The 23,368-nt window shown below is 37.6% G+C and overlaps 2 protein-coding genes across 3 annotated transcripts in view; one reads left to right on the forward strand and one right to left on the reverse strand.

The window, feature by feature from the left end:
• Nucleotides 1–23,368, forward strand: part of ANKRD45 (ankyrin repeat domain 45) — a 35,584-nt gene that overhangs the window by 6,068 nt on the left and 6,148 nt on the right. The window contains exons 2-4 of one of the 2 annotated variants that reach the window (XM_023549279.2): nucleotides 5,467–5,634; nucleotides 18,469–18,563; nucleotides 22,492–22,630. In XM_023549279.2, coding sequence (XP_023405047.1) covers nucleotides 5,467–5,634; nucleotides 18,469–18,563; nucleotides 22,492–22,630 — 402 coding nt within the window. Of the gene's footprint in view, nucleotides 1–5,466; nucleotides 5,635–18,468; nucleotides 18,564–22,491; nucleotides 22,759–23,368 lie in introns of those variants that run through there. The other variant, XM_023549278.2, reaches the window with a different exon arrangement.
• TEX50 (testis expressed 50) lies at nucleotides 8,822–11,957 on the reverse strand. The gene is made up of 2 exons (XM_003410889.3): nucleotides 11,173–11,957; nucleotides 8,822–9,535 (listed from the first exon to the last, which is right to left on the reverse strand). Exons 1-2 carry the CDS (start codon nucleotides 11,494–11,496, stop codon nucleotides 9,323–9,325), a joined length of 537 nt encoding a protein of 178 aa, XP_003410937.1. The 5' UTR covers nucleotides 11,497–11,957; the 3' UTR covers nucleotides 8,822–9,322.

Genomic DNA, 23,368 nt, shown 5'->3' on the forward strand with positions numbered 1-23,368 from the left:
ATTTGCCCTGCTGGATTTTGAAGCTGCTTTGGACCAGTGACTGTGTTTTACCTTCCATTCTTGCCCTGTTTTAACTGGAATGCCTACACCTATTATCCTTTGCTTGCCCCGCCATTGTATTTTAGGAGTAGATAACTTGATTCATTATTTTCACAGGTCCATAGATAGAGAGGATTGTACCCAGGAATTGTGCTTAATAGTATACGCAGAGCCTCATCTGTATATGAGTTGGATAGTTTCTACGATAAGGTTTGGAACTTTTGAGGTGATGAGATTCTGGACTTTTGGTTGATGCTGTAATGGCTTGAGGCCCTTGAGATGGGGTGAATGTATTATGCATTTGGAAAATATGTGAATCTTTGGGGACCAGTGGGTAGACTGTGGTAGGCAGAATGGCCACCCGAAGTGTCCACACACTAATCCCCAGAACCTGTGGATACATTACCCTATATTGCAAAAGGGATTTTACAGATGTAATTAAGGTTATAGACATTAAAATGGGAGGATTATCCTGGATTATGTGGGTGGGCTCAATCTAATCACATGAGCTCATAAAAGAAGGCAAATTTCTCCACTGGGGTTAGAAGAGATTCGGCAGAAGGAGCCAGATTTGAAGTGTGGGAAGAACTCATGTCATTACTGTTTTGCAGATGGGGGGGTAATGTGATGAGGAATGCAGACAGCTTTGTAGAGCTGAGAGAGGCCCCTGGCTGGCAGCCAGCAAGGAAATGGGGATCTCAAACTACAAGGAACTGATTTCTGCCAAGCTGAATGGGCTTGGAAGTGGATTTTTTTCCCAGAGTCTCTAGATAAGAGCGTAGGTCAGCCAGTACCTTCATTTTGGCTCTTGGAGACTCTAAGCTGAGGACCCAGCTGAGCCATTCTGAACCCAGACTTCTGACCTACGGAACTGTGAGGTAATAGAGGGGTGCTGCTTTTAGTTGCTAAATTTATGTTTCAGCAGCAATAGAAAATGAATACAGAAATTTCCTCAACTAAATCTTCTGATGCTATTTATTTCCCATGTAAACTTTCTTATAGCAAAGGGACTATGTCAAGCATTATTCTGGGCATTATATGTGATAATGATATGGCATTCCATGAAGATGATTCTACAGTAGAAAGTATGCATGAACTGGTAAATTCATTTATTTATTGTACTTTAGATGAAGGTTTACAGAACAAACTAGCTTCTCACTGAACAATTAATACACATACTGTTTTGTGACATTGGTTACCAACCCCACAATAGGTCAACACTCTCTCTTCTCTATCTTGGATTCCCTATTACCAGCTTTCTCGTCTCCTCCTGCCTTCTAGTCCTTGCCTCTGGGCTGGTGTGCCCCTTTAGTCTCATTTTGTTTTATGGGCCTATCTGATCTTCGGCTGAAGGGTGAATTTCAGGAGTGACTTCATTACTGAGCTAAAGGGTACCAGGGGCCATACTCTCAGGGTTTCTCCGGTCTCTGTCAGACTGGTAAGTATGGTCTTTTTTTTTTTTTTTTTTTTGTGAGTTAGAATTTTGTTCTACATTTTTTCCGGCTCTTTTCGGGACCCTCTATTGTGATCCCTGTCAGAACAGTCGGTAGTGGTAGCCTGGCACCACTTAGTTGTGCTGAACTCAGTCTGGTGGAGGCTATAGTATTTGTGGTCCATTAGTCATTTGAACTAATCTTTCTTTTGTGTCTTTGGTTTTCTTCATTTTCCTTTGCTCCTGACGGCTGAGACCAGTAGAGTATCTTAAATGGCTGCTCACAATCTTTTAAGACTTCAGACATTACTCACCAAAGTAGAATGTAGAATATTTTCTTTGTGAACTACCAATTGAGCTACATGTTTCCCAAGACCATGGTTCCCGCAGCCCTCAGCCTGGTAATTCAGTCCTTCAGAGAGTTTGGATGTGTCTATGGAGCTTCCATGATGAACTGGCCAATGAAATTATACCAGTCAACTTGGCAATTTTTTTTTTTTTTTTTTAATGATTGTAAAACTGATGGTTAAGGTTACATGTCAGCTTGGCTAGGCTGTGATTCTCAATGGTTTGGCAGATGTTATGTAATCATCTTCATTTTGTGATCTGATGTGAGCAGCCAATCAAAAGGGGGATTTCCTTGGAGACGTGGCCCGTATCCAACATATACCTTATTTTTATGCAAATAATGTGTATCTTCTATGTTTGTTTGCCAACTGTGCTCTCCCCCGACAAGGTATTTTTATAAGCCCACTATGCTAATGTTTTTTACAGCAACATGTAAAAAAAATTGTCGTAGCAGTGCTACGAAAATACCTTGAGGGAGGAGGGCATGGTTGACAAACACAGAAGGTGTACTTTATTTGCATAAAAATATAAAGTATAGATGTTTTGGCAAAGTGCACCCTCTCTGCATCCTGCATCCAGCTTGTCATCCTCTGACCTCTGGTTTTTGGGATGTGAGCCAGCAGCTTGCCATATGACTTGTTGCTTTTGGGTTCATCAGTCCCTGCAACCACATGAGTCAGCCTGACATCTGACCCATGGGTTTGGAACTTGCCAGTCTCCACAACTGCACGAGCCATTTCCTTTAAATAAATCTCATTCTCTTTCTCTAAACATCCATTGCAGTTTAGTGACCCTATAGGACAGAGTAGAACTGCCTCATAGGGTTTCCAAGGAGTGGCTGGTAGATTCAAACTGCAGACTTTTTAGTTAGCAGCCAAGTTCTTAACCACTGCGCCACCAGGCTCCCTCTCCCTCTCTCTCTCTGTCTCTCTCTATATGTATACACTTCACTGGTTTTGCTCCTCTAGAGAGCCCAGACTAAAACATTTGGTACCGATAGGGTTCCAGAGGAACAAAATTGTAAAGATGAGTTTTCTGAATTGGTTCTCAAGTCCGGTTAGTCTTAAAGGCACTGATGACTCTGCCTTCAGTAGTAAAGAGGGCATTGCTAATCCATGGCATGAAGTGGTAATAGAAATATGCAAAATATCACAACCAATGGATCAAATATTTGTGAGAGACAAGGCCCTGGGTGATTACATATTTGATACATTTCTACAACTCTGTCAGATTGAGAAATACAGGGAAGCTTGCTGGTTGGTCCTACTCTCACTAGACAAAGTAGTGAAAGAAAGAGATAAGCTCAGGGCTTCAGAGTCACAGCACAAGGACCACATAAAAGACCTGAAAGTTGTCACTTGTGTTCTGAAAGAAAGCCTTATTTCTTGTAGTAACAGAGCTGATATTGCTGATATTATAAGAGTGGCTGAATTACAACAACAACTGAATTCCCAACCTCTAATGGTGTCTAAAATTAAAGTGAGGGCATTGATTGGTAATAAATGGGGTCCTGAAACAGGATGGGGACATATAGGTGGATAATGAGGAAGCTAGGGACACTGAGCCCCTAAATGCTATTGAATCACACCTGCCAACAGAACCAGCCTCTCACTCCCATCTGAAGAGGTTACTCCATCTTTGTCTGCTAACCCACCCTCCCCAGTAAAACCATTATCCATTCCACCTGCTTCTGATGAGATTAACTCAGCTGTGCCTTAAGAGTCTACTTCTGAGATACCACCTGGAGTGGTACCTGGGACATTGCCTGAGGGAGATGCCTTACAAAACATTGCTGAACGTCCCCAGCACTCACCTCTTCCTCTCTCTCACTTTATATCCGAAACCCATTGCCGTTGTTAATTTCAACTCACAGCAACCTTATAGGACAGAGTAGAAGTGCCCCATAGGGAGTGCATGGTGGATTTGAACTGCCGACCTTTTGGTTAGCTGCTGTAGCTCTTAACCACTACACCACCAGGGTTTCCATCTCTTTATGTATAACCAAAAAAAAAAAAAAAACCCACCAAACTCATTGCTGGCAAGTCAATTCTGACTCATAGCAACCCTACTGCAAGCTATGGTCTTTGATCTTCATCAGTCCTCTTCACTTTAAGCAAGCAAGGTTGTGTCATCTGCAGAACACAGGTTGTTATTTAGTCTTCCTCCAATGCAGATGCCCTGTTATTCTTCATGTACTCCAGCTTCTGGGATTATTTGCCGAGCATATAGATTGAATAAGTATGGTGAAAGATTACAGGCCTGATGCACACCCTTCCTGACTTTAAACTATGCAATATCCCCTTGTTCTGTTTAAACAACTGCCTCTTGATCTGTGTACATGTTCCTCAGGAGAACAATGAAGTGTTCTGGAATTCCCATTCTTTGCAACGGTATCCATAATTTGTTATGATCCACACAGTCAAAACCATTGCATAGTCAATAAAACACAGGTAAACATCTTTCTGGTATTCTCTGCTTTCAAGCAGGATCATTTCTGATAACAGCAATGATATCTCTGGTTTCATATCCTCTTCTGAATCCTGCTTGAATTTCTGGCATTTCCCTATCGATATACTGCTGCAGCCACTTTTGAATGATCATCAGCAATATTTTACTTGCCTGTGATATGAAGGATATTGTTCGATAATTTCCACGTTCAGTTGGATCACTTTTCTTGGGAATAGGAATAAATATGGATTGCTTCCAATCAGTTGACCAGGTAGCTGTCTCCCAAATTTCTTGGCATAGACGAGTGAGCCCTTCTAGTGCTGCATCCGTTTGTTGAAACACCTCAGTTGGTATTCTGTCAATTCCTGGAGCGCTGTTTTTCACCAATGCCTTCAGTGCAGCTGAGCTCCTAACCACTGTGCCACAGGGCTCTGCATAAAGTGCTTAGCGTTCAATAAATGTTAATTCATTCTTTTACTCAACTCTTCTTGTAGAACATGCCTCTTTGGCTAGTTTAGTGAATCGTAAGTGTGAATAGTAGTATGTTGTTGCTGGTAAATTAAAATGACCTTTTGGCTTGATTTTTTTTTTTTTTAACCAGTCTGAATTTTGAAGATGCCTCTCATATTTTTTACCTTTACCTGATGGTAGTCACCTCAGTAAATCTAAGAAATAACTTTCTAAAGCGATAAAAAAAAAAAAAATCTATTTTTCTTTTTTTGATAGGTCAGTTTTAATTCAAATGATTAATTCCCCAACCAAAGTCATACGTAGTGGTGGTAATTTGTATAACTGTGTTAACAAGAATGCTAGAGTAATTAGAGTTTGATGAAATTCTTTAGACTAAAATCATAGGTCAGGCTGTGTTCCGTAAATGACTGCTGGGGGATTGCCATCTTCCCCAGAAGATGTTGAAGATTTAGTCTTTAGATTGCCTGTGTTGGCCTTTTGGGTCCACAATTTATGGGCTGTATTCCTTGGGCAAGTTTCTTAAGTTCTCTGGACCTTAGCTTCCTCATCTATAAAATGGAGATTATAATAGTTCTGGCCTCATAGGGTGGTTATGAAACTAAATGAGTTTAATATATATTGTGAAGCACTTAGAATGCTGCCTGGTAGCCATCTTGCTCTTTTATTGCATAAAATAGCCTAAAACAATGCAGTGTATTTGACTTGACCGTCTTTGTTCTATGTGCTAGGTTACACACTCTTACACTGTGCTGCAGCCTGGGGTCGGCTGGAAACTTTGAAAGCATTAGTAGACTTGGATGTTGATATAGGAGCCCTGAACTTCCGGGAAGAAAGGGCACGCGATGTTGCTGCTCGGTATTCCCAAACCGAGTGTGTTGAGTTCCTGGACTGGGCAGGTAAGAAAACTTAAACAATGTGTCAGAAAAGTGATTGATGTAGAATACTTTCCTCCCAGGAATTACAGGCCATGTCTTCAGCAAAGCAAAGCGATGATTGATATTTTCACCTCCCATCAGGATGTTTTATTTGTAGATACACCTGCAGTTACTGTTGATGATAATATATGAAACCTGCCTTTTTCTTGTCTTTTTTTTTTTTTTTTTGTATTTCATTATTGGCCTAAAACAGTATACTTAGTAGGAACTGTACATATTAGGAGCTTGTCAATTTATCAACTTCTAAGTATTTCACCAATAATTTTCTTTAAGACTATATGCACAATACATATTGAAGGCCGTTTTCTGAGAGACCATTCCTTAAATGTTTAAAATGTTTTTAAAAAATTACTTCTGTGAGTAATAAATTGGATTTCCCCAGGTAGAAACAGTTACCATTTTAATTAAAAACTATTTTCTCAGACAAGGTGTAAGAGGTAAGAATTGTAGTTAGCCTTGTGGCATGAGGGGACTTGTGGGGTGTAATTTTTTTTTTCTTGGTTTGGTTGCAGATTGGATGGGTATGTTCATTTGTGACAGTTCATTGAGCTGTACACTTAAATGATTCTTGCACTTTTCTGTATTATGCTATACTTTAATACAAAGTTCAAAAAACTTTGCATTTTGAGTTTTGCTAACATTTTGCCTACATTGTCTTTACAGCCCTGTAGAATATAGCTTAAAAAGATTTTAGGAACGTACACCTGTGTAACTACGTATAAGTACAAATCTTGGTTAAAAAATTAGTGCTCATGAAATTTATAACATTCACTTTGCACGTTTATGTGCATTCAGGTTTTTAGCAAGCATTTACTGAATGTCTATGAGCATCGCATTGTTTTAGGTACAGTTGGTTGTCCCAGCCCTCTGGACATTTATTAGGTGGGGGGTGATGAGCATAGAGGGAGTCCTGGTAGTGCAGTGGTTAAGCGCTTGCCTGCTAACCAGAAGGCTGGTGGTTTGAACCCACTAGCAGCTCCATCAGAGAAAGATGTGGCACTCTGCTTCTGTAAAGGTTTACAATTTTAGAAACCCTGCAGGGCAGTTCTACCCTGTCCTATAGGGTCACTGTAAGTCAGAATTGATTCAACAGCAATGGATTTGGATGGGATGAGCTGTAGACACATGTGACAGTTATAACAATATCAGAAAGACTATTAAGGGTTAAAATTGGCAGAGCAGACAGTATATGCTATAGGGTGGTTGGAGAACATGAAGTCAGAGTGTATCAGTGTTGAGCTGGGCCTTGAAGAATGGGTAGGGTTTGAATACACAATGGAAGGGGAAGGGGATTTGAATAGGAGGGGAAAAATGAGCAAAATCTTAGAGCTGGGAAGTTAAGGGGCATATTGGGGAACAATGATGAGATTGCCTGACTGGGGCAGTGAGTCACAGCTCGCACAGGTAGGCTGCAGCATGGGTGGAGTAACAAAAGGGTTTAAGTACATGGGCTCTACAGTCAGACTGCCTGAGCTTAAATACTGGTGTCTCCACTTGCAATCTATGTGTCCTTGATCAAGATACTTAACTTCTCTATGCCTCAGTTTCCTTTCTGAAAACGGGAGACAACAATAGTTCCTACCTCTGGGAGTAGTTGTGAGAATTAAGTAAGATGATGTAAGGCACAATGTGTGTATGGTCAATGGTTGAAACGTGCCCCAATTATTGTTACAGTCAGATTATACCCTAATGCCAAGCTGAAGAGTTTTCGCTTAATTTGGTAGCCACTGGGAGCCACTGAAAGTTTTTATGTAGAAGAGAAAGAAGATGAAAATGATTTTTAGGAAGAATCACCTGGTAGCAATAAGGAGCTTGCTCATCAGTAAGATGAGAAGGGGATGGGGAGAATTGAGAGCAATAAGGAAATTGAGGGAAGGAAGCACATTCAGGAAGACGTGAGTTATATTTTATAGATTATTTTATAGGTGATTGCTTGCACTAAATGCTTTTTTTTAGGGGCGCTCTTTCTAGATGTTAATATCTTCAATTTTATCATTAGATCCATGAGTTAAAAAAAAAAAAAAAAAAAAAAAAAACCACCGAGAAGAGCAAATAATTCTTTGGTTGATTCCCCATTAATAGTTATTTACGTGCAATGCACATTCCATCGATTTAAAATCCATGTTTGAAGACTAAATGACGCCTGGTACTTAAAAGTCACAATCCTGGAACAAATTTTGCTGTAACTTTTCTGAAAAGAAAGAGTTTGGGGCTTATTGGTTTAGAGTTTCAGTTGTGGTTTCCTTCCCCATAGTGTCTGTTTAGTTTGGAGCCTTAGGTTCTTGGAGGAATTATACCTAATATGTCATTAAAGAAGACTATAAAAAGTAACTTAGTATTTTGTTTCCAGATCGGTGCTGGAATGAGAAGGATTGTAGCTTCCTGGTAATATAATTATGGAATGTCAAAATCACAAACCACTCAATATAAAGTTTAACATTTGTTCGATTCAGACTTAGTGTTCAGAGTATGATGAGATTTAAGGGGTTGAGGACTCCTTACTCCAAAGAGTTTCATCCATACTGCTAAAAATTATACTACTAAAAAAAAATTTTTTTTGGAGATACTAGGTATAAATTAATTTGGATTTTAGAGGTTTGAGAACTTTTTTTTAAAGTCTTCAAGAGCCCTCCATTAAAAGAAATATGTATGTGTTCTCTAAGAAGGAATTAGTTGACAGCTCAGAACTCCAAAGGGATTGAATGGAACATCCGTGGAAAAGTAGGGGTGAGATTGTGCTAAGGAGGGGTTGAGGTATGGAGAAGGGTGTGGAAAGTGGAATCAGAAATAAACTTCTAATAATCCATAATGGCCCAAAGCAGACACTGTTCATTTCCATTACTTGTCAAGACTGTATAGTTATTTATCACTATTTCAAAGATAGTTTAAAAGTTTTTGCTTCCCTTATATTCTATTTCCTTATAGATTTAGCATGTTTTTCTGGATTTTTCAAGATATTTTAAATCAGAATTTATGTCCTACTCTCAGACCACTCTCCCAGTTTTTGTTTGGAAGGTATGGTAACTTACAGTGGGCTTGAGCATAGCAAAGATTGTGAGGACGGTGCAGGACCGAGCAGTGTTTCGTTCTGTTGTGCACAGGGTTGCCATAAGTCGACAGCACCTAACAACAACATACTTTTCTAAATTGATGTGGCTGATCCACAAAAGCCTGAAATTTTTAAAATATTAATATCTAACTCACTATTTATTAAACTGAAAAATCGATGCTTTCTTTTATTACTCTATTTCCTAATACTTTCATGCCATCTTAGCAACCTGAGATGGGGAATTAAAAACCTCTGTGTGACTGTAAAATTTGCTCAGGAAAATCCACAAATATTATTTAAATCAGATTTATTAAAACAGTGAACTAAGATTCTATTCTACAGATTGGTTAATGCTTAGTAGTCTAACACATTAAAAAGAACAAAACACTTAAACATGTAGCAGTGGTAGTACGCAGTCTTTTTCCAGTACTTTAGAAAGCATGGATTCCTTTTTAGCTGGATGGAAATAACTTTTCAACCCAGATTCTTTGGAAAATTTCACTAAATTACAAAGCCTCCCAAAGGATTATTTTTACCCTTAGATGAGTTTTCTTTTGTAATCTCCCTACCGAATTGACCTACATTTGCATATGCATATGTTTAGTATCTTTTGACTCCTTTTCCTCCATTCTTCTTCTTTAATTTGCGATGCTTAACTTTCATAGAGGCAGGACGACGGTTGGACACACGCTTCAGGTACTTCATCATCATCGATGCTATGGCCACCAGCCTGAAGAGTATTTGGTTAATGTCAGAGACAGACCGGCTTTTTAGATCATTACCAGATGTATCTAAGGAGACTTGTTTTTTCAGCTAAAAAGAGAAAAACAAATGATATCATAGATTTTTTTCTTTCTGTGGTTAAAAATAAATTTTCTGACCATGTAAACTTAAACTCTATTAAAATGCCCTAAACTAAAAAAAACCAAACCCACTGCCGTTGAGTTGATTCCAACTTATAGCGGCCCTATAGGACAGAGTAGAACTGCCCCGTAGAGTTTCCAAGGAGCACCTGGTGGATTTGAACTGCTGACCTTTTGCTTAGCAGCCATAGCACTTAACCACTATGCCATCAGTTATTTTTACAAGAGAAAGGTTACTACAGAAGAAAGGTAAAACTACAGAAGAAATCTTCTTTTGCATAATGCCCCAAATCAGATTATAGTGACAATTGTCACCATTAGCAAACATTTAATTAGTGCTTTCTATGGTTAGAGCACTTTGCTGGGAGAAATTATTTGAATATTAGCAAAATAATATTCCATACTAAACAGCCTCAAGGTATACTAATACAATAAATTACTGGTACTTAAAAGTGAGAAGAAGTATATAAACATCCAATTGCTCTTAATGTCAATGAGTTTTAAGATTGTCACAAATTATGGTTCCATCTATTGATAAATATGAGAAATTAGTATAAGAACTCCATCTCCTAGACAGGAGACATTTCTAATCCTAACATTAGAAATCAGTGTACAGTTCATTTTAAAAATGCTTGCCAACTGTTGTATATTGCGCTTTCTTAGATCTGGAAGGAATCTTAGAGATCTCTTTTGTTCCAGGTTCTTCATTTTATGGATGAGGCAGCTGAGAAAGATTAAATGGCTCTAAGGGCAAAGACAGATAACTCTGTTTTCTATACCGTCTACTCATCGCAGTTCACTACTTTCTCACTGTATCTTACAACTTGAAATAGAGGGATTGGGCTAGATGATATTAAGGACTTTCTAATTCAATACACATTTGTTGAGGACCTAGTATATACAAGAGGCATTGTGCAAGATGCTGGGGATGAGTAGGGAGGCGGGGGAGATTGAGATGAATAAGACATGGTTGTTGTTGTTGTTAGGTGCCGTTGAGTCGGTTCCAACTCATGGTGACCCTATGTACAACAGTACGTAACACTCCCCTGTCCTGTGTCATCCTCATAATCATTGCTATGTTTGAGCCCATTGTTGTGATTTTGTGTCAGTCCATCTCACTGAGGGTCTTCATTGCTCTTTTCCCTGACCCTCTACTGAGCATGATGTCCTTCTCCAGAGATTATCCCCTCCTGATAACAAGTCCAAAATACTTGAGACGAAGTCTTGCCATCCTCACTTCTAGGGAATATTCTGGCTATACTTTTCTAAGACAGATTTGTTCATTCTTTTGGCAGTCCATGGTATACTCAGTATTCTTCCCCAACGCCATAATTCAAAGGCATCAGCTCTTCTTCGGTCTTCCTTATTCATCGTCCGGCTTTCACATGCAAATGAGACAATTGAAAACACTGTGGCTGGGTCAGGTGCACCTTAGTCCTCAAGGTGACACCTGTGCTTTTGAATACTTTAAAGAGGTCTTCTGGAGCAGATATGCTCACATGGTACCTGCCCTTAAAGAAGCTGATAATCTTATGTCTTAAACTTTTTTAGATTCTGTAACTGTTACTATTTACATCACTAATTCACCTTTTTTTGGTGTTTCTTCCATTTCATCCACAGGTAATGCGCAGATAAAACAGACAGGATTAAAAAGATAGCTTGAACTAAAATAGAAAACAGATGTAAACAACCCTGAAATATATCCATGTTAGCAAAACTGCAGCATAATTTGTTCAGAGGGTAGGGTAGGCAGTGAGATGAAGAAGGCTTAACTTGCAGATAGTGTACTTCTTCGGGAAAAATCTCCCATCCAACCTTAGCCCAGATAGTTCCATCACAAATGCAGAAGCTCCCTCTGAAGAAGCAGATAAACAACAGAGGAAAAATTGGAGATAGTCCTTGAGTGGACATTTTTCTTTCTCAACTGGAAAAAAAAGAAATCAATAGCCAAAAAATTGGTCAGAAACAGAGTGGAAAAATGCCCTGAGATTTAGTTAAGATGTTTCAGTCGAGGCATTTCAGATCATCTTGCTAGCCAGCAAAATTTATGCTGATGATCCTTGTGACATCATCAGTCATACTGATTCAGAAGTAAGTTCAGTGACATCATAAAGAACCACATTGGAACTAAAAGATGTCACCTAGCCAATCACCTTGGTTTCTTAGGGGTACTTTTTGTTGCTCTTTGCTAGAGTGGTTTGAACTTGTTCAATTTCGTGAAGGAATAGAGACTTTACTATTATTTTATCACCTTATAAATTTAAACTGTAATCATATTAATAGGATTTGATGGAAACAATTTATCTATATCCCTCCAGCCCCTCTTCTGAAGTATGGCAGCTTTACATATGCTTTAAAAATAGCTATCCCATTTTCACACAACATAGCATCTGCTTCTTCTATTTTCTCACTGTGGAATGCCCTTCCCTTCAAATAGATCAACAAACATTGAGTATCTCCCTCATTTTTGACATATGTTCCTTTGGTTTCTTTGGTGCTATGAGTCGGAATCAACTCGACGGCAATGGGTATAAGGTAGTGGAGGGAAAGTGGCATGGTATATGGTAAAAAGATAAGAACAAACGTTGACTTTAAGGAGCTTACAGTCTAGAGGTAGAAGCAAAGAGTAAGGTAATAAAAATTACAAGATAGACTAAAATGAGAGCTAAATCAAAGTATATAATCGTGTGATAGTTGATAGATCAATGAGTTCTACCTTGGGGGAACTAGGGAGTTTCACAGAAGAAGTGTACTTGAGCTGGGCCTTGAAGAGTGGGTAGAGTTTTGGTAGGTGGTACATGTGGAGAGGGCATCTAGGGTTGGATAACCATAGCAAGCAAAGAAATGCTGTGTAAATATTCGTACAACAAATGTTCATCGAGCACCTATTGTGTGCTAAATACTATTCTAGGAGCTGGGGGTAAAAAACTGGTCACAGAACAGAATCTTTACCTTCATGAAACTTACTTTCTAGCATGAGGACACAGACAATAATTATATCTAAATCTGTGTATCTATGGAGTGCTGTGGAGAAAAAGTAGAGTGGGAAGAGTAAGGTGCCAACGAGTGAGTGAATGAGTGTGGTGTTAATTTATACAGAGCAATCAGGAAAGGCCTCTCGGATAAAGTGATGATTGGGCACAGATCTGAAGGAATTGAAGGAGTGAGCTATGTGTTGATATCTGGGGGTAGAGGGAACAGGAAGTGAATAATGGGTAGAATCTCTGGATGAATGTTGGAGGGGATGAAGTTAGAGAGATAGTTTATGACTACGTTATCTTGAAGGGCCCTGTATTTTATTCAGTAGGAAACAAGGAGTCATTTATAGAGTCTTGATAAGAGTAGTGAGATAATAATAAACATTTATTAAGTGCTTTGCAGTGTGCCAGGTATTATGCCAAGGTATTTGCATAAATCATATACTGCATTTGATTTAATTCTCACAACAACCCTGTGAGGATTGTACTTTTCTACCTCCATTTTGTAAATGAGGAAACTGAGGTTAGAGTGATTAAATAATTTAAGGTATGATGTCATTAAAGGAATCCTTGGAATAAGCTCTCTCCTCTACGAAACCACCCCAAATAAATATATGTCCTTAGTAAAAACACCATGCTTGTTATGCAAATGCTGTTTCAAGATAAGCCTCCCTCTTCCAACTGATTTCTCTCCTAAGCCCATTCCTTTACTGAAATTCTGAAACTACAGTTGACTCCAGGTCACCCAACTAGTGGAGTTAAGACCTAAACCTTTGATTCCAGTTTAGGAAATTAATTCTGCTTTCAACATGAATGATGGGCAGGACCAGATTAAGGCATGCAAGGGTCCTAAACACTGATAATCTGTGGTACCCCCTCCTCTGTTTACTTACGCATTTGAATGGCATATGTAAATTTTATATATATACACACACATATGTGTATGTGTGCATGTGTGCATTTTAGCTATCCATGATATAACTTCTTTTTAAATGTGACTATAATATTAGCAATTGAATGCAAAGTAGCATATGCCATTTTAGTGGAATGAGATGAACTGGATTATAAAATTTTTAGCAGATGTGGGGTACTAAGATTTTTACTATATGCCACATTTTCTACAAGAAGAATATTCCACATATTCTACAACAAAGAAAATGAGTTGGTGAACTTAGTGGTAGAGGCCTCATAGCTTAAACAACCTTGTGCATGGGCACCCTCATGTCCCTGTGTGAACTTTATTTCTGGCCGGCATATTCTCATGCACTGGAGCTGGAATCAGTTTCATTTAGTGCCCTGCCAGTTCCCTTCCACTGAGGCACTTACTTTTCCTTGTGCTCTGTCTGCTTGGCATCTATTGGTCTTTGCTTTGGACAACTGGTGCGCCCTGTTTTATTGATGCCCTAAACATGTGCTTACCTTGCTTGTTGGGCATTCTGTCCCTGATAATAGATTTGATGCTGTGAATAGCTGGAAGCAGAAAGACCAGTTAGCTGGTCCATATGCATTAATCCTATTATAGATATGGGTCTGAAATTTGACTATGAAAGACACTTTTATAATGTCCACTTTACAGATAGGCAAATGAGGGTTAAAAAAAAGATTAAATTAGTTGCTAAAAGTTACAGATTTGAGTTTTAGAGAGATTTCATCAAGTCTCTCAAAAATTCTTTGGAGTTTCTTGAGATTATGTATATAAACTGTGGTAGGTTGAGTGATGGCCTCCAAAGATATTTATGTCCTAATCTCTGGAACCTGTGAATGTTCTGTTATATGGCAAGAAAAACTTTGCAGATGTGATTAAGTTAATGATAGTGAGATGATGAGATTATCTTGAACTGTCCAAATGGGCCTTAAATGTAATGACAACTGTCCTCATAAGAGGGAGGAAGGGAGAGATTTGACACAGAAGAGAAGAAGGCGATGTGATTATGGAAGCAGAGACTGAAGTGAAGTGCTTTGAAGATGGAGGCAGCCACAAGCCAATGAATATAGATGGGCATTAGAAGCTGGAAAAGACCAGGAAATGGATTCTTTCCTCAGACCCTCCAGAAGGAATCATCCCTGCCAGTATCTTGATTTTAACCCAGTGAGATTGATTTCAGACTTTTGGCCTCCAGGACTCTAAAAGAATAAATTTCTGTTAAATTACTAAGCTTGTGGTAATTTGTTACAGTTAGCATAAGAAACTAATACCATTTTTGGTACTTGGAAGTGGGATGCTATTGTAACAAATAATTTAAAATGTGGAAGTGGCTTTAGAACTGGATAATGGGTAGAAGTTGAAAGAATTTTGAGCTACACAATGAAAAAAAGCCTAGACTGCTTCAAGTAAACTGGTAGTAGAAATGTGGATGTTAAAGGCCTGGCTTGTGAGGGCTCAGAAGGAATTGCAGAGTATAGTACAGAAAATCCATATCATGTTAGAGAATACCTTAATCGTCATAAACAGAATGTTGGTAGAAATATGAACAATAAAGGTGTTGCCAGTGAGGACTCAGAAAAAAAACAATGAACATATTAGAAACTGGAAGAAAGTTGATCATTATTACTTAGTGGCAGAAAGCTTAGCTGAATTGTGTCCCACAGCTATGTGGAAAACAGAACTTTCAAGCGATGAACTTAGATGTTTAGCTCAAGAGATTTCCAAGTAAAATGTTGAAGACACAGACGAGTTTTGTCTTGCTGCTTATAGTAAAATGTGAGAGGAAAGAGATGAATTGATGGAAGAACTATTAAGCAAAAAGGAACTAGGACTTGATGATTTGGAAAATCCTCAGCCCATCCAAATTGCAAAAGATGCTGAAATTAGGAGATTCACTGTCAGGAAAGTGTGCTCTGGAGAGATGGCCAAGGATGTGGCTGGACAACCTTTTGCTAGTGCTGAAGAGTTTAGGCATGTGTCTTATGGATCCCCTCAACCATCTCAACAGAAGCCAGGAATAGAGATGAAATTATCCAGGAATGATCTGAGGAAGAGCTTCTTGTCTAATGGAGTGAATTTCCATAACACACACACAGGAGATCTAGAAGATTTTTGAGAATGTTATATCAGCAGAAATACAAGCAGCCTGAACTGAAAGGAACAGACCAAAAAACCAAACATGTTGCCATTGAGTCGATTCTGACTCATGGCAACCCCATGTGCTACAGAGTAGAACTGCTCCATAGGATTTTCTTAGCTGTAATCTTTATGGAAGCAGATTGCCAGGCCTTTCTTCCACAGTGCTGCTGGGTGGGTTCCAACTGCCAGCCTTTTTAGTAAAAAAAGAACCTCCTCTAAAACCAAACCCATTGCCGTTGAGTTGGTTCCAACTCACAGAGACCCTCTAGGACAAAATAGAACTGCCCCACAGGGTTTCCAAGACTGTGATCTTTACGGAAGCAGACTACCACATCTTTCTCCTGCAGAGGGTCTGGTGGGTTCAAACCACCACTTTTTGTTAGCAGCTGAGTGCTTAGTCACTGCACCACCAGGGCTCCTTAGGTTAGGAGTCGAGCGCAAACTGTGATACCCAAGGACCTTAAAGGCACAGAGAGAGGACTAAATGAAAAAAAGGCTGTTGGACCCTCAAAATTTTACAGGCAGATAAAGCAGACTGATAAAACTATTTGGGTGCAAACACATGGTATCCCTCATTGAAAGTGCAGGATGACTCAGGGCGTGGAGCCTCATGCCTAGAGGGTAGAGTCTTGAGACACAGAGGATTTTTCCTTGAAACCTAATGGAGTGTTGGTTGGATTTTGAAATTACTTGAGATGAGTGACTCCTTTCTTTCTGGTATTTCTTCCTTTTTGAATAATATTGTCTATAACTGTTACATTATGCCTGTTTCACCATTGTATTTTGAGAACAAATAACTTGTTTTTTTAGTTTCACAGGTCCACAGATGGAAAGAAATTTTCCCCAGGATGGATCAGACTGAGTATCTCACCCATATCTGATTTAGATAATAAGATTTGGGACTTTTGAGCTGATAATATTTAGATGAGATTTTAGACTTGAGTTGATGATGTAATGAGTTGAGACTTTTGGGGATGCTGAGATGGGGTGAAAATATTTTGCTTGTGGACTCAGGGCTGGATTAAAACATGTAAGGTCCTAACAGTGATAAGCTATGGTGTCCCCTCCTCTGCTTACTCATGCATTTGAATGGGATATGTGAGTTTTATATATACTTGTATATATGTGTGTGCGTGTTAGCTATCCATGGTGTAACTTTGTTTTAAATGCAACTATAATATTAGTGATTGAACGCAAAAGTGGCATATGCCATTTTAGCGGAATGACATGAACTGAATTATAAAATTTTTAAAGGACGTGGGGTACTATAGATTTTTACTATAAGATTTTGCCACATTTTCTACAAAAAGAACATTCCACATATTCTATAACAAAGAAAATGAGTCAGTGAACTTAATTGGATTCAACGGTCAATGTAAAATGCTGTTGATCTCCCACAACGAAAAATTGACTTTCAGCAATTTTGCTTTAAATGGCTCATACTTCAGTTTTGATGCTTGTTTTGTAATAAATGCTATGATTACAAATTAACAAATGAAAAGATGTCATACAAGAAAATTTAATGATGAGAAAAAATACTTCAACAAATTGCTGTATTTTATTTTTGGATCTTTCAACACGCAAAACACGTTATAATTAAAAACATTTCTATTCTTTGTTCTTACAAATTCTTCAATTATTTTATCACAATTAAGCTGCTAAGCAATATATGTTTCCATACATAATAAGGATAATGAATTGAGTCTTTCTTGAATCACTGTCCTATGCTGAGGGGTTTTGAGTCTCTTCAGGAATGAAAAGGAGTGTTCTATTGCGGCAGTGGGTTTTTTATTGTGCAGTTTGTGATCATTAAAGTTAGGAGTATGCATAAAGCAATTTCAACATTGGGAAATACGCATTGTATTTTATCTTCTGTTATGGAATCATACATGTCTACATGAGTAAAATTTGTCTTTCCTGAATCTGTAAACTTAAAATAGGTGATAAAGTCTGATCAATTATTTTCAGTGAAATTAGTGTAGCTCAGTATTTCAGTTTGTCCGTAGATTTCATTCCTGATCTTTCTTATATATCAGCTAAGTATTGTGTTAAGAGAATAAATTTATGTTGTTTTAAAAAGCCAAGTTTGTGGTAATACGTTACAGCAGCCATAGGAAAGTAATACGCCAGCCTTTAAATTGATTTGGCACTGATCTATGATTTACGATGTTCAGTTGTCCAATCTAGGAATGTTGTATGCTCATCTATTTATTTGAGTCTTGTATTTCTCTCAGGAAAGTGTTATAGTTTTATCAAAACAGGTTTTGAAAATTTTGCGATAGCATTATTATGGGTGCAATGAGCCATGGCTGCCAACCAAAAGGTCAGCAGTTCAAATGAACCAGCTGCTCCTCGGAAACCCTACGGGGCAGTTCTACTCTGTCCTGTGGGGTTAATATGAGTCAGAATTGACTGCATGGCAACAGGTTATGATGAATGGAATTATTTTTAACACTGTTTTTTAAAAGATGAAAGCTAAATTTTTTTTTTTAATGTCGAGAAAGAAAATCAAGTTACAGTTTGTCTACTGGAAATGTTTTTTGTTGTTCTTTCTCCAGAATTGACATTTTAATAGAATGAGGATTCTTTGGAAGTAGGTACCATGTTTTATACTTTCTATGTTCTTCAAAAATTTTATCACAATTCTAGGAACACAGTGATACTCCAAAGCGTTGTGCTAGTACCAAGTGTCATCTTTGTTGAAATTCAGTGAAAACAACTACAACAGATCTCCTACACACAGTCTTTAGAAAGCTCTAGTTGTATAATGGTGCAGTACATTGAGCATATTTTTTGGTCTTTGTCTTACCATTGTGCGTTTTATCGTTCTATCTTTTTCAGATGCAAGGCTGACTCTGAAAAAATATATTGGAAAGGTTTGTGCAGCCATTACAGACACAGAAAAGGGATCAGGAAAATTACTTAAGGAAGACAAGGTACTGTTTTGTGCTTTTTGCATATTCTGATGTATTAAGTGATTTCTTCTGATGTATTTTGTTGTTCACTTCTACACTAATACTCTAAGGGTAGGTGGTAGTCTTCCCTCCCTGCCTTTGTCTTGCTTTTAATCAAAACACCTATAGTTTTTCACCATTTAATATGGTATTTACTATTAGTTTCTGCACTTCAAAAATCTTCTATTCTGTTTTAAAGTTATATATATATATATATATTTAAAGAAAATTAGGAATAATGACTAATAACGTTAGCTCCATGTCTTAGTTTCTAGTGCTGCGATAACAGAAATACCACACTTGGGTGGCTTTAACAAACAGAAATTTATTTTCTCATAGTTTAGGAGGCTGGAAGTCCGAATTCAGGGTGCCGGCTCTATGAGAAGGCTTTCTCTCTCTGCCAGCTCTGGAGAAAGATCCACATCTCTTTGAGCTTTTGCTCCTAGACGATCTTCACGTGGCTTGGCATCTCTCTTCCCCCATCTCTGCTTCTCACACTTGCTTGTTTAATCTCTTTTATATCTCAGAGAAGATTGATTTAAGACACACTGTATACTAATCCTGTCTCATTAACATAACAAAGACAACCCATCCCCAAATGGAATTGTAACCACAGGCATAATAAAGGTTTGGATTTACAATGCATGTATTTTGGGGACACAGTTCAATCCATAATACCCCATAAACTTTTTTTTGAGTACTTAAGACATTCCAGGTACTATTTGCAAATACTTTACATAAATTAATTCATTTATTCCTCATAATAACGCTATGAAGTAGATGTTATTCTCTCCGATAAGGAAAATGAGGCTCACAGAGATTAAAGAATTTTCCCAAAGTCACACAGTTCTCAAGTGGAAGAATCAGGATTTGAACTCAGTTTGACTCAAGAGTCTATACTATGGAATAACTGCTGAATGTTATTGAAGCTTTTAAGGCACCTATTATTGTTGTCATATGGGTTTTTCCTTTATCTTATTAGAATAATTCTATAGCTAGATTTTCTAATGTTGCACTATCCCTGCATTCCTGAAATGAACTCTATCCCATCAAGATGTATTATTCTTTTGATATACCATTTGGATTCCTAGTATTTAATGTATAATTTTCCTTTTAAGTGTAATAAGTCTACTTTTCCTTTTCTTCTGTGCTAGTACTATCGGAGTTTGTTGGGTGGTACAAATGGTTAAATGCTCTACTACTAGCCAAAAGGTTGGTGGTTCGAACTCACCCAGAGGCACCTTGGAAGACAAGCCTGGAGATCTGCTTTAGGAAGGTCACAGCCTCAAAAACCCTATGGAGCAGTTGTACTCTGCACAAATAAGGTCGCCATGAGTTGGAATCTACTTGGCAGCAGCTAACAATGACAAAACTTGTTCTCTGAAAGATAGGAATTTCATGTAAAACTGCCTTGGCCTTTTTGAAGTATTGGTTCTTTAACAGACTTTTCAATTTCTTCCACATTTACGGGTCTATTCATGTTTCTATCTCTTCTTGGGTTAATGTTGGTAATTTATATTTTGCTATAATTTTTATAATAAATTACCAATTTCCTTTATAATTTTTAATTTCTTGCCATAAAGTTACACATTGTATTATAATTCTTTTGATCTCTCTCTTATATGTGTATTTCTCTTCTTTCTCTTACTTAATGCTTCTTTTGTTTGTTTCTTTTAGGCTTGCCCAGAGTCTGTCTGTTATGCTTTGTCTTTTCCAAAACCAGCGTTTGGTTTATTTCTCATTCCTAATGTTTTATTACTTTATTCTATTTAATTCATTTCAGCTTATTATTATTTACCTCTTAACTTCTTTTTTGGCCTATTTTGTTGTCCGTTTTTTAGTTTCCTAAATTGGTTTTATTTATTTATGCTAAAGTTTATTTTCTATACTTTAACAAAGCCACTTTAAGATACAAATTTTCATCTGAGTAAAGCTTTAACTGTATCCTGTAGCTTTTTACATGAAATAAACTTTGTCATTAATTTGTAGATAATTTATAATTTTACTTTACTTTTTGATCTTTAGTTCTGTAGATGTGTGCTTTTTAATTCCAGATGGTCATTTTGTTGCCAGTAATTTCTAATTTCATTAAATTTTTGTCAGATAATATGGCCTATAAATCTCAAATTTTGATTGTGACCAAAAAATTATCATTTTTTGACAAATGGTTTATGAAAAAAATGAAAACTGTCCATACTCTGTTTATAAAGTACAAAGTTCTATAAACTTGAATTTGTTGACTGCATATTCAAATCCTCTATATTCTTAATAATTTTTTGGCTTACTTTATCAAATTCTGAAAGAGGTGTGGTAAAGCCCTGTACTGTGATTATAGTTTTATAAAGTATTCCTATTTCTGGGATTGCTTTTATTTTACTGCAATTGTTCTATTCAACAAATGCTTTCTTTGAACTCTGTTTATGTGTTTGCCTCTTTCTGTAATGAAAAGTTCATTTATGTGCTTTGCATATTAGATGGTAAGGGAAAAGCTAAGCTGTACCAGAGGTCTTCACAGCTTTTCTGTTCTGCCAATAATTATTTTTCAACTGCCCTTGGGTCTCCCTACCTTAAAGAATCTTAACAATTCCTGGTAAAACCAACTACCTACCAGCTAAACAACCAAACCCAGGTAAACCCAGGAATACCTGCAGAAAAAGTTCAATTCTATATGTGTTCCTCATTCTTTCATCTTCCTCCCTTTACTGAGTGTAGATTAATGCTTTTTCACTGTGGAAAGTCTGTTGAATTCATCTTCTAAAACTAGGAATGCTGTATTTAGTGATATTAGTGTGGACCTTTAGAAATCCCCACGAATGGAGAAACCCTTGGATATTATACTAATGATCATAAAGGAAGAAGGTCATCTAGCTTAGAAGTCAGATTGTTACAATGGAAAGAACATTTATTTGGGAGGCAGAAATTGAGATTTTAGTCCTAGCTCTCCTTTGATCAGAAGTAGTACCTTGAGCATATTGTTTAACCGCTCTTATTTCAATTTTTCTGAGTTTCAAAAAAAAAAAAAATTTTTTTTTTCAAAGTAGTTGGAAATAATACTCCCAAAGACAGTCGTGTAACTCTTCTTTCCTCTTTTGCTTTTTATTTTTCTCTCTCTCTGTTTCACTTACAGTCTCTCAGCTTTCAATCTCTCAGTCTCTTTCTCCGTGGTGACGATGAGGAGGCAAAGAGGAGGCATTGGGAGGAGAATTGGAAAGTCTACATTAGAAAATAGAGGACCAACCTGGACTAGGGAGGCAGGAGGAAATGAAGTTTTATGTTTTCCAAATTTGTCCTGGTATCTTAAATCAGGCAATAGCAATTTACTGCACATATGCAATGAGATGGTTTTATAATACAATTTGAGAGGTTTTTAATGAGGCAAAACTCTTACTACATTTCTCACACTTCTTCCTCCTCCTGTGAACCATCTGAGAGGGAACCAGATATTCAGAATCAACATTGTTGACTTGCAGGCAGCTCATACCATCCACCTCTCCTTTTCCAACCTTTGCAAGCACTTGTCTTTATTATAGGGCTTAGTGAAAATAAAGAATTAGGGAAATAGCATATACTGGCAAAAGGCTTCATGACTGTAGGTTGTGAGAAGTTTGTTATACTCACACTCCACTAATGTTAGAGCTGCACTATCTAACAGAGTAGTCACCAGTCACATGTGGCTATTTAAATTTGAATTAATTGCAATTAAATACAAATGAAAATTCAGTTCCTTAGTCACATTAGCCACATTTCAAATATTCATTAGTCATATGTGGCTAATGGCTACTATATTGAACAGTGCAGGTATAACATTTCTATCATCACAGACATTTCTGTTGGACAGTGCTGGTTTGGAGATTCTAAAGAGTTTATTTTTCAATAAGTAAGTGGAAAGTAAATTTTCTTCTGTCCCTAGAATACCATCCTCAGCGCATGCCGTGCAAAAAATGAGTGGCTGGAAACCCATTTGGAAGGTTCCATTAATGAGGTTTTTGAACAGAAACAACAATTAGAAGATATCGTGGCTCCTATTTTCACAAAAATATCTGCACCACGTAAGTTTTGCATAAAAAATGGTTTGAATGTCAGGAAAGATGAAAACTAGGTTTAATGCTACAATTTCTGAGATAGCCTGATTTTAATAATTTCTATTAAGTACTCATTAACCATGTTCAAGCACTAATCCATGATATATATACCCCACTGCCGTCAAGTCGATTCTGACTCATAGCGACCCTATAGGACAGAGCAGAACTGCACCATAGAGTTTCTAAGGAGTGCCTGGCGGATTTGAACTGCTGACCTCTTCGTTAGCAGCTGTAGCACTTAATCACTACGCCACCAGGGTTTCTAATCCATGGTAGAGCTCCCTAATTTCAGTATTACTTTCAATATTAATAATGTTAACTAATAAGAACTGAACTTTTTCTGTAGGAAATGTCTAATACTAACTTTAATATTAGAACAATCATCAGTCATTTATTTTATATAGTTTACTGTGATTTTGATTGGTGAACCAATAATTCTCAACTAGGGGGGCATTTCCTCCTGGGAGATAGGGCAGAGTATCTTCAGTATTATGATTCTTTATTTGGGGGGGAAAAACCTACAGTGGGAATACTATCCTTTGAATGGGGAAGGTGCATGTATCAGAATCTTGGTGGCAGGAATACCTGAGATTTTTTTTATAACAGCTTTTCTGAGATATAATCCTCTAACCATAAAATTTACCCTTTAAAAGTATATATTTCAGTGGCTACTAAAAGCGACCATCACCACTATCCAGTCTTAAA

Source organism: Loxodonta africana, chromosome 25 (assembly GCF_030014295.1).
Source record: "Loxodonta africana isolate mLoxAfr1 chromosome 25, mLoxAfr1.hap2, whole genome shotgun sequence".
Lineage (NCBI taxonomy): Eukaryota > Metazoa > Chordata > Mammalia > Proboscidea > Elephantidae > Loxodonta > Loxodonta africana.

Coding starts and splice junctions, on each gene's coding strand:
- TEX50 (XM_003410889.3), bottom strand. CDS start 11,496: ATGTCCACTCAAGGACTATCTCCAATTTTTCCTCTGTTGTTTATCTGC. Junction 9,536..11,172: donor GGAAGAAACACCAAAAAAAG/GTGAATTAGTGA, acceptor TTCTCTTTTTAG/CTGAAAAAACAAGTCTCCTT.